This window comes from Thamnophis sirtalis, unplaced genomic scaffold (genome assembly GCF_051295495.1).
Source record: "Thamnophis sirtalis isolate CommonGarterSnake01/CBP01778 unplaced genomic scaffold, rThaSir2_p1.2 scaffold_9, whole genome shotgun sequence".
NCBI lineage: Eukaryota > Metazoa > Chordata > Lepidosauria > Squamata > Natricidae > Thamnophis > Thamnophis sirtalis.
The window spans coordinates 21,818,472-21,833,070 of record NW_028261389.1 but is presented as its reverse complement, the minus strand read 5'-3'; the positions used below and the strand labels follow the sequence as shown (position 1 = coordinate 21,833,070).

Genomic DNA, 14,599 nt, shown 5'->3' with positions numbered 1-14,599 from the left:
ATGAAAAAAGGTAAAGCATTATGTTCCTAAGAGACTTCAAACTATCATAACTTACCTTGAACGGGCTTAATATATTAGGATAGCGACAGCGATGAACTATAAGCCCAAGCGTGGCTAGTCCTATGAAGAGCCACCGGGAAAAGCTGAAGAAGTTCAACAAGTGGTAAATATCTCCTACACAAATCATGGCTGTGACCAAAGGGAACTTGAAGAGATAAAATGAAAAGATAATAAACTAAACCATCAGAGTTTTCATTGGAAGAAGGCAGCAATCCAAAGCTAACTTTGGCTCATTTGCTTTGGACAAAACATGAAAAGAATATTGTTGTTCTTTTTCAAAATCGTTTATAGGGTTTGCACTTGTACTGCCAACAGTTTCAAGAATGCAAGATTGTTCCTGCTTTGTGAAAGGAGTTTAAATTTCAGATATTGTTTGAAATGACAATAGCTCACAGGTCAAATCCAAACCAGAAAGAAATTTCTAAGTACAATATTTTAAACTAAATAAGAACAAATCCACTGAAATATTTTATAAACCATCAACAGAAATCTATTGCCAATGTGGACTGCCAAACAGTTAATGTGTTTTAGCTGATTTGAATTTTAACATATGATCAATGCACCAGCATATTAATTGGTTCCATCAGTCTTAAAAGGTAAAATATTGCAGATGGACTGTTTCATTTAGGAATAGCACCTGGCATTTCATGAAAAAAAAGGCATTGTAGAAAATTTACCCAAAGACAGAACACATAGCTAAATCCTGCAAAATCAGATACCATCTGGATGAATTACAATCCCCTGTTAGCAATGGTCTTTCACTGCTATTAACTGCCTTTCATACTCCACAAGAATACACAACTGACTGGTGAGTGAGAGTTGTAGTCAGGAGTGGGTTCCTGTCAGTTCTAACCTCTTCTATAGAAGAGGTTCCACAAATCTACTGTGCCGTTTAGAACCGGTTCCAGCTCCCTCCCCCCGCCTGTCCCCACCACACTTGCCCCGTCCGCCGCTCACTGATTGGCTGGCTCACCAATCGCCCTGCCTGCCTCTAAGAATCCTATCTAAACCTTAAACTCTTAAAGCTGTCAAGTTTGAATACCCCTGGGGTTTTTTTCCGAAAGGGTTAGGGATGCAAGGGTCTTGTAACTTGACAGCTTTAAGACTTGCACACTTAAATGCCAGAGTTCCTGAGCAACATGACTGGAAGAGGAATTCTGGGAGTTGAAGTCCACAAGTCTTAAAGCTGTCAAGTTTGAACACCACTGGGGTTTTTTTTTCCTAAAGGGTTAGGGCTGCAAGGGTCTTGTAACTTGACAATTTTAAGACTTCAAATGCCAGAGTTTCTGAGCCAACATTTTGATTGCTAAGCAAGAGCATTATTAAGTGAGTTTCACCACTTTTTACAAGTTGGCCATGCCCACCGAGTCACATGGCAGCAAGCCACTCCCACCCGGTCACATGGCCAGAAAGCCACTCCCACAAAGCAGGCCATAAATACCATTAGATACAAGTAAAAGACTAGCATATTAATTGAAAACACTTTTTTTAAACTATGTATGCATGCATGAAGATACATATGCAGACATGCCACAATTCACCACACAATCTGGGTGATTTAACTTATTTATTTTTTTTGTTTAAGAGACTTAAATAATAATATTATTGGGAAAGGTAGAAGAAAAGATAAGAGGATGACCGACTCCACTACAGCAGTGATGGATTGATTGATTGATTTACAGAACTTGCAACTTTAGAAAAGTTGATAGCCCAAAAGTGGATAGATTACCTTGGGGAAGACCTATCTATAGTATGTAATTGCTAAGAGTCAACATTGACTTGAGGACACTAAATCATAAGCAATAAGCAATATAGACAATCATCATTATTTTAAAAGCAAAACAACACATATTCACAATTATTGGTATTACTCTGGTCAAGTTATCAATAACACAGACTGTTTGCATTATTGTCAGCTAAAGATGATTGTCACAGGCTTGCCACATCAGAGACACTGAAGTAAGAAATGCATCTGACACTATAGACAAAAAAGCATACCATTAGCAAGACGGCTGGCATTGGGGTATGGCGTTGGATGTGGATCATAGAGAAGAGGGTGGGCCATTGCCCCTCCCTGGAAGCCACAAACAATGTCCTAGAAGTAGAAAAAGGGCTGTAAAAAAAGCTCATGAATGTAAGAAACATCACTAGTAGAGCCTGGTAGATTGGAAACACATTTCATAGAGATAGTTTTATGCCATTCTTCAAATGATAGCTCTGAATGAAATCAGGCAATAATATTTTTAAAATCTAAACAATCAAAAACAGTCAGCAGAGTACCTCAAAATTCTCATTTCTCTTGTTTCAAAGGAATAGAATAGAATAGAATAGAATGTGTGCTTGGACACACAAAGAATTTGTCTTTGGTGCATTGTACATAAAAACTATAAGTAATAAATCAAGATCACAGTCATCATAAAAGACATTCATAAAAATCATAAGATATGACACCTTATTGTCATAGGATACTAAAATAAAATATGCTTTATTTTATTGGTTTTGATTTAATTAACTATTTATAGAATGATTGATTCCTCTTTTATCTAAATGGTTTCTATTTTCTAAGACATTCGGTAATTTTAGAGAAGACTGAAAAAGCCATCATTCAGGGTGTTTTATGCACAATCAAAATCTGCTCCTCCTCCTAAAAAGTTGGTAAATTTATTTCTGCTTATCAGCTGTATCAGCCCAGTTACTACTGTTTGCAAATCTAAGTTTATATATGTATGAACTTGATCAACAGTGATTTATTTAACAGTCCATGTTAAGCAAGGCAAGGCTCAGCATAATGTTCAACACCTAAAAAAAGGAGTATATCCGTGAGAAAAACACAATTTTCTCCTCCTTTGCTTCAAAACATTAGAATGGATCATCTGAAGGAGACAATGACTTCATTCCTCCTCCACTTGTCTTTTCCCCCTAAAATTCCCACTTCTCTTTTTTCCCCTACATGCATTCACATCTGTGCAGTGAAAATGAAATTAATTAGGGAGAGGAAACAGCTAACACCAAAGGCCCAAGAGGGAAGTGTAGAGATACAAAATTCATTATCGTCCATCATTTCGGTGTTCATTGTCCCTCCAATGCGCCTCTGAAACAAACAACTGTCCTTGTATTCTGTTACTCAGTTTCACAAGCTTAGAGACTGAATTTAATTTGGCATCAGCCTTGAGTTGGGAGAAACTATTAGTATCAAATGTGCTATCCTGATTACCAGTCCCTATCCTGCCTCTATGACTTTTGGGTCCTAATCATTGTCTGCCACAAGCCGTAATAATACCACTGTGACATGTGTCATGGTATTGTAGAAAGTTAGCACCCACCCTTCTCTTAGAACCGTGATGGCGAATGTACGGCACATGTGCCACAGGTGGCACGTGAAGACATTTCTTAAGGCATGCAAGGCATTACCCTGTCAGGTCCAGCACACATGCGCACGCTGGCCAGCTAATTTCAGCCTTTATTTTTGGTTTTCATGTTGAGCTGTTTTTCTCCCTCTGGAGGCTTCAGGGAGAAAAACGGGCAACCCAGAAGTCCATTTCTGAACTTCTGGTTTGTGCGTTGAGCTGTTTTTTGCCCTCTGGAGCCTCCAGAGGGTGAAAAACGGCCCAATGTGCAAAGCATAAGTTGGAAAATGGGCCGTTTCTGGCCTCTGGAGGGCCTCTGGGGGGTATGGGGAGGCTGTTTTTGCCCTCCGGCTCCTAGAAAGCCTCTGGAACCTGAGGAGGGCAAAAAATGGGTCTACCATGCCATCACGTGCAAAAAATTGGGGAGGTATTGAGCACATGTGTAGGGTTGCGCACACATGCGCAGGGGTTACACGCATGCATGTGGGGAGGGTGCATAGAATTATGGGTGTGGGCACGCACATTCATGGCCCCCTCCACATTCCCCCCGCTTTTGGCACATGATGGCAAAAAGGTTAGCCATCACTGTCCTAGAAGAATGAAATATTCTAGGAAATATTAAAAAGGCAGAATATTTCCCCTAAAAGAGAAACAGAAATCTGAAAGAACCCAGAAACTCAGCCCCAGCAGATATTTTGATCCCAGCAAGACAAAAGACTGGACCATCTTATCTACAAGGCAAAAGACCTTTAGCTCCAGGGTGATAGGATTAGCCCTCACTCAAGATCTAAACCAGGACAAAACCGTTAAGCCATAATAGGAATTGTCCAAAATCCCTTCGTTACCTCACCCAGCAAGATTCAATCAAGACTGGGGCTCAAAACAAAGTTACCCCTGCATGGCCCAATGAGAGTCTGACAACCAATCAGAATACATTTCCTTCACAGGAAGGAACAGAAAGCAGGTTCAAAGCCCAAAATTGGGTATACATCTCTTTCTCCCTTCCCCCCCCCCCATATGTTTGATTGCCCAGGACCTCAAACCATGTAGTCCTGTCCCCCGTTAAACCATCTTTCCAAACAACTTCCATGTTTCCAGTGTCTTTCTCCCCACTTGGAACTGAACCCGGATGAACCCGAACATTTCTTCCAACAGTATCATGAGATATAAAGGTAAACATTAGAAATTAGCCAGCTACCAACCTTGAAAATGTAAAAATTCCCCCATTCATGGTTCCAAAACAAGACAGGGAAACCAAGATTGGAATCACAGAGATAAGGCTTTGGAAAGCTTTCCGTGCAAAACTCTGATGGGGGAAGAAAGGCATGGTTGTAATTCACATATGTGAAACGCTGCATGAATCAACCCAGTTGCGAACAAAAACCACCAGGAGGCCTTCAGAGATGTTAGGACACCAACTCAACAGTATTCCATTTCTAGTTTTACACCTGCTTCTTCCTTATGTCTCTAATATTATAACTGCTTGCTTCATCAGTCTTTAAGAAAATCTTTGGAAATACTCTTAATTAATCTTGAAATATTAGGTGTTTGTACATATCTGTGCATGCATTGATCTATCTCTATACTCTCTATATTTTTATCTCTGTCTCAGTAGTTGTTCAAATCTGGCAACTTTAAGTTTGCGGACTTCATCTTGCAGAATTCCTCAGGCTGCATGCCAAATCCCATTTCAGAACTTTCAGTTCTACAAAAATAATAATATATAATGGAAAATTTAAAACATCTTGAGATATATATATATATACATACATACATACATACATACATACATACATACATACATATATGCATATGCATATGCATATGCATATGCATATGCATATACATATACATATACATATACATATACATATACATATACATATACATATACATATACATACATACATACATACATACATACATACATACATACATACATACATACATACATACATACATATATATATATATATATATATATATATATATATATATATATATATAAATATATATTCTGAGGTTTTCGCGGGTGTTAGTATGTAGGTCTCTAGTTGTTCGGGTTTTCTCCCGCATAGAATTGGAGATGTCTTGGCGACGTTTTGACGAAGTCTCATTCGTCATCTTCAGGCTGCTTCAGACTACTTCACCAAACACCAAACCTGAAGTAGTCTGAAGCAGCCTGAAGATGACGAATGAGACTTCGTCAAAACGTCGCCAAGACATCTCCAATTCTACGCGGGAGAAAACCCGAACAACTAGAGACCTACATATATATATATATATATATGTATGTATGTATGTATGTATGTATGTATGATAGATAGATAGATAGATAGATAGATAGATAGATAGATAGATAGATAGATAGATAGATAGATAATGATAGATAGATAGATAGATAGATAGATAGATAGATAGATAGATAGATAGATAGATGATAGATAGATAGATAGATAGATAGATAGATAGATAGATAGATAGATATAGAAATAGATGTATGTATGCATGCATGCATGCATGCATGCATACATGCATACATGCATACATGCATACATGCATACATGCATACATATATGGAGGGAGGGAGGGAGGGAGAGGGAGAGGGAGAGAGAGATAACCATGCTGTCTCCACCTGAGCCCCCACCCCTGTGTGAATATTCATACTGTTTGCTATTTCAAGGCTTCACAGAGACAAAACAAACTCTTGGGAGCCTTATTCAGTGAAACTGTGTTTAATTGCCACTTAATTGCTAAACCTCTCTTTCATCCATTGCAAATTGAACCCCCTGGAATGTCTGTGTTGAAAGGGGTGCAGTGAAGGGTGCAGTGAGGTGTGTGTGTGTATGTTAGTTTTACAATGATTGTAAAAACAGCCTTGACTTTCAACTCACCACAGCCACTGCCTGGGAGACAAGGACATCTGCTGCTGTCAATACTGTGTAATAGGAAACATTGGTGAGCATATACCCCACGATCACTGTGATTACAGACACAATCACAGCCAGAGGGATATTTCTACAAAAAGGAAAAGGAAAGAGAGACATTTGTGAGTACCTCCATAGCCCACGTCCCAGTTAAGATTTAATTCAGTTGTCTTGGACCTTATGCCCTCCACAGAGATTGGAAGTGCAGTTTTCAAATGGTGAGAAAGCATGACCAAAATTATTCAACCATCTTATGCCAGGCAATGGCTCCCCAGCTTCCATGAGAGGCCAGTTAGCGGATGAAAACCACGGAGTGTCTTAGAGTGGCAATCCCAAAGGTGCCTTTTCAAGAGGCAACTGGACTTTCTGGTTTTTCTTTAAAGATGTTTCACTTCTCTAGGTAAGGAGAGGAAGGTGGAAAGGAGAAGGAGAGAAGGAGAGGGGGTAGGAAGGGGAAGAGGAAGAGGAAGAGAGGAGTAGGGGAGAAGTATGAGGACCCGGATTGTTGTTGGGGGCGATATGCTGACTCTGTAAACCGCTTAGAGAGGGCTAAAAGCCCTATGAAGCGGTATATAAATCTAACTGCTATTGCTATTGCTAAGTAGGGGAAGAAGGAAGGGAAAGGAGAGGAGGAAGGAAGAAAGTAGAGAAGGGAGGGAGAAAAGATAGGGAAAGGAAGGTGGTGTCAAAACAGGCAAGGGATGGTAAATAAAGCAACCCAAACAGTATGTTATAATCCTGGAAATGGAATGACAAATATATAACAATGATGAATGTAAAAAAGAATAATAACTATGTGAATGTATACCTATAATTGTATATAGAGAACAAAAAATAAAAAACTTTTCAGTTAAAAAAAAAGATGTTTCACTTCTCATCCAAGAAATGTCTTCAGCTCTGAGTGGAACTTAAAGCCAAGTAAACTATCTTCTACTCCTGGGAGTAAAGAATGAAGTAAAACAGAACTTCAGAACAGAACTTAGCTCAAAAGCTCATTTAAACAATGGAAGCTCCAGATAACCGTTCCAAAGGGAGGTAAGAGTCAGGATAACAAGTAGAAGATCAATTGGCTGGAATGAAGAGGTAGGTAATATTTATATCCAATACAGGTCAGGATTATTTTTTTTCTAGTCATTGTTCTTTTGGAAATGTGTCGCCTTTATATATTCTGGGCTTCTTAGCCATATGACATAATAGAGGCCAACTTGTCCTCCACTTGGCATCCTAAAATAATTTTAAACAAATTATTGTACAGCATAATCCTAGAGCTAAATTCAAATAGCAGATGAACATGAGTAGGATAGCTTTTAAAATAATCAACCAATCAATTAATCATAATAGAGCCGGAAGGGATCTTGGAGGTCTTCTAGTCCAATCCCCTGCTCAAGCATGAGACCCTATGCCATTTCAGAAATGAAATGAAATAAAAAAAGGTAAAGGTTCTAGTCGTTCCCGACTCTAGAGGGCAGTGCTCATCTCCATTTCAAAGCCGAAGACGCAGCAATGTCCAAAGACGTCTCCGTGGTCATGTGGCCAGCATGACTAAACACCAAAAGCGCAGGGAACGCTGTTACCTTTCCACCAAACGTGGTTCCTATTTTTCTACTTGCATTTTTACATGCTTTCAAACTGCTAGGTTGACAGAAGCTGGGAGAAGTAACGGGAGCTCAGTCCGTTATGTGGCGCTAGGGATTCGAACCGGCCAACTGCCAACCTTCTGCTCAACGTGCTCCGTGTCTTATCCACTGAGCCACTGCATACTTTGAAATGAAATGACATGTATTATTATTATTTATTGTTATTAATTTATTAATATATAAATGGTTATTAATTAAAATTCATTAAATTTTCCTTTTTTGAATGTCTATCACTGCTGTCATTCGTTGCTATTAACTGCCTTTCAAGCACCCACAATTTTATAATTCAGAAACATTTGTCAGAACAATTTCTCATTTCTCTTCATGTCCATGCATTGGCTAAAGAGGTTGCAGAATCCAGTGTTTTAAATATAACATAAAGCCTCTAGAGGGAGCCAAAGTTAATATTTGGATGAGAATTGAATTAATGACAATTACACAGAGCTGAAGTATATGGACTTGTCCAGAAAACATGTGTGACTCGAAGGAGATTGAACCTTTGTATACGTTTTGAGAGTAAGGATCTATATTTCACATTGTTCACTCCCCGATTTATCTATTCTCCTCTTCATAGAAATACTACAGTTGTAGCACAGCAAAGTTTCATAGAGCTTTGCTTGAGCAGAAATTAGGGCAAAGCACGTTGGCAAAACTGCCTCATTCAGTTCCACCCCTAGCAGTTCCAATAGCCAGAAGTGCTCTAATCAGTGGTGGGTTTCAAAAAAAATTGGAACCTCTTCTGTAGGTGTGGCCTGCTTTCCGGGTCCACTGGTGGAACCTCTTCTAACCGGTTCTGTAGATTTGACGAACCGGTTCTACCGAATAGGTGCGAACTGGTAGGAACCCACCTCTGGCTCTAATATATTGCACGTCAATCAGAATAGAGCTGGAAAAAACCTTGGAGGTCTTCTAGTCCAGCCCCCTGTTCAAGCAGGAGACTTTATACCATTTCAGACACGTGACTGTGTAATCTTTTCTTAAAAACCTCCACTGATGAAGCTCCCACGATTTCTGAAGGCAAGCGGTTCCATTTGTTAAACCTTAATTCCAGGTTGCTTCTTTCTTTGTTTAGTTTCTATGTTGCTTCTGGTCTTGCCTCGCATGTGTAGAATCCTTTTCTAGCTCCTAGAACCCATTCAGACATTTGCATCGTATCCATGGTGTGGAGTGCTTGGCAATGTGCAGCTCTCGTATGTATCTTTAATTACTCTCTTCTTTTCATTATTTTTCACACATGAACTCATCAGACGGGCCCTGCAATTCGGTATGCATTGCATGTACCCAGAAGGAAGCCTTCCCTTTCAGCTTAATAGAGTTTATATCTGAACAGATGTACATAATTTGTAAAGGACTCTTAGGAAATCAATTTTAACCACAGTATATTGAAACAATGACTTGTCTATTATGCCACAGACCTGGGTTATCTATCTATATGACTGCCTCTCCCTAAGGACCTCTACCCATCCAACCAAGTCAGATAAAGTGGGTACGCTTCTAGTCCCTTCTCCTAAACATTGCTATTTGATGGGATCTAAGACCTCTGCCTTTTCCATGGCAGCCACTGCCCTACAGAACAGTCTTCTCCCTTAAGTTCAACAGGCTTCCACTCTCCTAGCCTTCCATGAAGCTTTGAAGGCCTGGCTTTTCCTCCAAGCACTGGGATAAGTTGAGGTGACTGAACTTCAGAATCCATTTTTAATTGGTTTAGTTTTTAGAGATTTAATAGGGCTCTTATGGTATTTCAGCCTTTGATTGGAAGCTGCCCAGAGTTGGTTATGAGATAGTACAAATGTTGTACAAATGTTTTTTAAAAAAATAAATAGTCTAGAACAGTGATGGTGAACCTTTTTTGGCTTGAGTGCCAAAAGCGCAGGGAGAACAGGGGGGGGGTCGTGTGCAGGCGTGCAACACCCGTAATGCTATGCACACGATCACAGCGTGCATGACCAGCAACCCCCCCCCCCCATTGTTGGCGTGCTTTTTTCACCCTCCCCAGACTCCAGTGGCTTTATAGGAGCTTGGGGAGGGTGAAAATAGTCTCCCCCCCCCCCCCCGGAGGCCCTCCAGAGGCTTCAGGCGCTTCCCTGAAGTGTCTGGAGCACGAAAAACCTCCCCTATGGGCAAACTGGAAATTTGGGAACGGACTTCCAGGTTGCTCATAGGGCCAGTTTTAGCCCTCCAGAGCCTTCAGGGCACTCAAGGAGGCTTCCCTGAAGGCTCCGGAGAGCAAAAAAAGACCATATGAGCAACCCAGAAGTGACTTCCGGTTTGTCCATAGGGCCGTTTTCATCCTCTGGAGCCTTCAGGGAAGCCTCCTGAGGGTTCCTAAAAGCTCCAGAGGGCTAAAACCAGCCCTACGAGCAACCCAGAAGTCCACTCCCAAACCGGTTTTTCATGCTCCGGAGGCTTCAGTGAAGCCTCTGGAGGGCGAAAAATGGCCTCAAAAGATGGCCGAAGTCAGAAGGCCTTGACAAATGGCTCTGCATGCCACTGTGGCCCGCGTGCCATAAGTTCGCCATCACTGGTCTAGAATCTTAGGGTTAGGTCCCCCTGAGATATCCTTAAACCTACTTTGTTAAAGTTTTAGCATTCATCTTGTAAAAAAAAATTAAAGCCAGTGGTCCTTTATAAAGCTGGAAGGAAAAAAGGACATTTTGTTCTTTATCTGCAGGGGTGTCAAACTCAAGGCATATGGGCCGAATCTGGCATGTGGGATGCTTAGATTTGGCCCATGGGACCACCCTGGAAACAGCAACAGACTGGCCCACAGGGCCTCTAACAAAGAAAATGGAGCTTAGGAGGAGCAAACTCCGTTTTAGCTGGCAGAGGGCTAGCAAAACAAACTCAAAACAAAACAAAACAAAAGGAGAAATGTTTCCCCTTTTGCATTTGAGCATGCAAGAAGGGACAAGAAAGGAAAAAGGGAGAGAGGAAAGAAGGATGCAAAGAGAGCAAGAAGGAAAAGAGGGGAAGGAAGAAGAATGAGGAGGGAAGGAAAAAGAAGAGAAGAAAGGAAGGAAGATTATAATGAGAGGGGGAGGTCTGTGGGAAGTCCTGCCTTAGCACTTGGCCACTACAGGTGCCCTCCCGACATAAGTGACATTGAACTGGCCACGGCCACCATGGCCACCACCCCCGACATCAAGTACAATCCTGATGTGGTGGCGCAGTGGTTAAATGCAGCACTGCAGGCTACTGCTAGATCAGCAGGTCAGCGGTTCAAATCTCACCGACTCAGGGTTGACTCAGCCTTCCATCCTTCCGAGGTGGGTAAAATGAGGACCCAGATTGTTGGGGGCAATATGCTGACTCTCTGTAAACCGCTTAGAGAGGCCTGAAAGGCCTATGAAGCGGTATATAAGTCTACTGCTATTACTGCTATTGCTATTGATGTGGCCCTGAATGAAATCAAGTTTGACACCCCTGATCTACACAATAGGGAACTCATGTGGCTTGTCAGTTTTCTAGATAGTGAGGGCAAAAGCATCAGCAATGATATTCGACTGCAAAATTAAAATATTACGTTTTAGTTCAGGCAGTGTTTCATCATTTCTGCCTCCCTGTTGTCTTCTTCTGAAAGTACTATGCCACAAAAATGTATCTTGTTAGGCCTGTTACTCTAGCCCAGTCTTCTCCACCAACCTGGTGTCTTCCAGATGCAACTCCAGCATTTCCTACAAACGGAGGAGTTCAGTCATCTGGAGAGGGCCAGAGTGGAAAAAAAACTGATCTGAGTCAGAATGAAGTTTCATCTTTCCAACTCACCGTTCTGGCTTCACCAGTTCTTCTCGTACAAAACTAGTTTGAAACCTGCATTAAGGGAGGAGCAAGAGACAAAAAGGGCTGTTTCAGTAACGGTGAGAAATGACGAGAAGGTTTCAGAAATATACATTAAGAATGCATACCATCCAGAGTAGGCGAACATCCCTGCATAAAAAGCTAAAGGTAGTTTGTCCAAAACGAGTCCTTGGGTATTGAAGGCATCCTGGAAATTTTCTGTACGGCCTAAAGAAAAGAGTAAAATTACAAAGCAAAGGCATCATAGCAGAAATAGACATTCTGACAATGGATAGATTAGTGCCAAAGTCAGGTTTTATTGTGTGTGTGTGTGTGCGCGCGCGCGCGCGCGTGTGCGTGTGTGTGTGTGTATGCCTGTAACTTGGTGGTATAAGATGTGATTTGCATAAGACAGGTGGGCCCAGATCAGTGGTGGGATTCAAATAATTTACCAACCAGTTCTCTGCCCTAATGATCAGCTGGGTAGGTGGGGCTCGGTGGTCATGTGATCATGTGGGCATGGCCAAGTCAATGTCACTCAGGTCGATGGGCACTTCACCTTATGGTAATAAGGGTTAACTGGAGAGGCAGTTTCTGTAAGCAGGGCAATAAAGATTAGGCTAGAAACAACACCAGAATGTTTCCTTCCTACCTTCCTTACAGGATTAGCCCTGTAAAGTGGGAAAAAACTAAAGATTTCTTCCAACAACCGGTTCTCCAAACTGCTTAGAAAGTTACCAACCGGTTCTCCCGAATAGGTGCGAACTGGATGAATCCCACTACTGGCCCAGATTCAAAACAACCATCTTGTCTAAAAAAGGATTTTGTTGCAGGAGATAAGAATATGTTCCCTCTGCTTGAAATCTCACAAGCCATTGCCAAACATAGACAATGAATGAATTATAACAACAACTACATTGGGTTAACATTACAATAAGCCATGTTTTAACTATCATTTGTTGAGTAAGTCATATTATAAACTATAATGATTGGCTTCCTTATGGAGAACTTTCTAGTCTGTTCCTGAAAATACCCTCCTCCTCCTTCTTCATTTCTGTTAAATTTTATAGGTTGCGTTCAAAGCCTTCAGTCCTCGGAAGTATTCCTTGTGTTTTTATCATTGTGCTGATTAATAGAGAACAAGAACAACAATGTGAGATACCTTGAGCTAAAAGCATCATGCCTGGGACAATGATGAGAGAAAGTGCTGCCAACTTGATGATGGATAAGATGGTCTGAAGCCGGGCACTCCAGCTGACACTCCAAGAATTTAAGATGAGGACAATGTCTAGAGGGGTAAGAAAGGGAAAGTACTTATTTATTTACTAGCTGAATATCCGTGCTCCGCTACGAAATTATATGATCGGGCTTGATAAATTGACACCTAAAAATTAATGAGTAGTTACAATTGGCCTCTCCTCTCCCCTTCTCTCCCTCAGACTGGCCCCACAGAATCCTCCCCTATCCTATCCCCTTCTCTCCCTCAGGCTCCTCTCCAAACTCTCAGCCAGCAGGCCAGATGAGTCACATGCTGGCCACACCCACATCCAAGTTTTCAGGTTGGGAGGGGGGTAGAACGTCTAACTCCTTAGCATTAGAGCATGTTAATAATTATATACACCATAATAATGCTCTGGCGGTCATTTCAAAAAATCCTTTCTTAGCAAGCACCTAGAAGCCAAGAGGAACATAGGTGCCAAATTTCAAGTTTGTAGGCTTTACGGTTCTGGAGATTTCGTGATTCCTGCGTGAGTGTTTTTGTGTTTATATATATAGATATATATATAGATATATATAGATATAGATGATAGATAGATAGATAGATAGATAGATAGATAGATAGATAGATAGATAGATAGATAGATAGATAGATAGATATGTTTGTTTGTTTGTTTGTTTGTTTGTCAAACATGTACAAGATAACAAGTATAGGTATGAACCAGGGGTGGGTTCCTGCCAGTTCTAACCTCTTCTAGAGGTTCCACAAATCTACAGTGCCATTTAGAACCGATTCCAGTTCCCTCCTCCCGCCCATCTGCACATCATCAAGATGAAGAGCGAGAAGAGGAATTCTGGGAATTGAAGTCCACAAGTCTTAAAGTTGCCAGGGGTTAGGGGTGCGAGGCTTTTGTAACTTGACAGCTTTAAGACTTGCACACTTCAATGCCAGAGTTCCTGAGCCAACATTTTGGTTGCTAAGGAAGAGCATTGTTAAGTGAGTTTCACCACATTTTACAAGTTGGCCAGGCCCACTCAGTCACACAACTGGCAAGCCACTCCCACAAAGCAGGCCACACCTACAGAAGAGGTTCTAAAAAAATTTGAAACCCACCACTGGTATGAACATAAATGTGAACAAAGGAAGTAAATGCAGATAAATGGGGAAAGTAAGACTGGGACGGTAGGCACGCTGGTGCGCTTATGCACGCCATATATACTTGGTCTACATGAGTTAAGTACACAAAATCAGCATGACTCACTATTGCGAGGGAAATAAAATGGCCAAGATTTCCATTGGGACTTACAGTAACCCAGAAGAGCAACCAGCTTCACAGCCAGGAGTGGAGCCGAACAAGGTGCAAAAAATGGTTCCAATATGTAGCGTCCAAATGCTAAGGCGACAACTGCGCTGTTGGCTGGCCTAGGGAAAAATTATACTCTCTGAGGAGACTGGAAAGTGTTACAGCACATAGTGCAACCTCCTAGTGCAGCTGATAGAGAGGATGATAAAGAGGAGAAAGTGGAAAGAAACAGCAGCAGCCACTGGGAGTGAATCTGCAAAATTCAGCTTCCCCCATTTATTTACTCTCAATCATTTTTTTTGAAGCAATCGGATATAATTGTAGACCAT

At 41.2% G+C, this 14,599-nt stretch overlaps 1 protein-coding gene across 1 annotated transcript in view; it reads right to left on the bottom strand.

The window, feature by feature from the left end:
• Positions 1-14,599, bottom strand: part of LOC106542900 (cystine/glutamate transporter) — a 34,667-nt gene that overhangs the window by 4,581 nt on the left and 15,487 nt on the right. Inside the window, exons 4-11 of the mRNA XM_087723013.1 lie at positions 14,274-14,389; positions 12,911-13,036; positions 11,877-11,976; positions 11,737-11,781; positions 6,302-6,425; positions 4,610-4,713; positions 2,059-2,155; positions 56-205 (exon numbers count right to left, since the gene is read on the bottom strand). Coding sequence (XP_087579139.1) covers positions 56-205; positions 2,059-2,155; positions 4,610-4,713; positions 6,302-6,425; positions 11,737-11,781; positions 11,877-11,976; positions 12,911-13,036; positions 14,274-14,389 — 862 coding nt within the window. The remainder of the gene's footprint in view (positions 1-55; positions 206-2,058; positions 2,156-4,609; positions 4,714-6,301; positions 6,426-11,736; positions 11,782-11,876; positions 11,977-12,910; positions 13,037-14,273; positions 14,390-14,599) is intronic.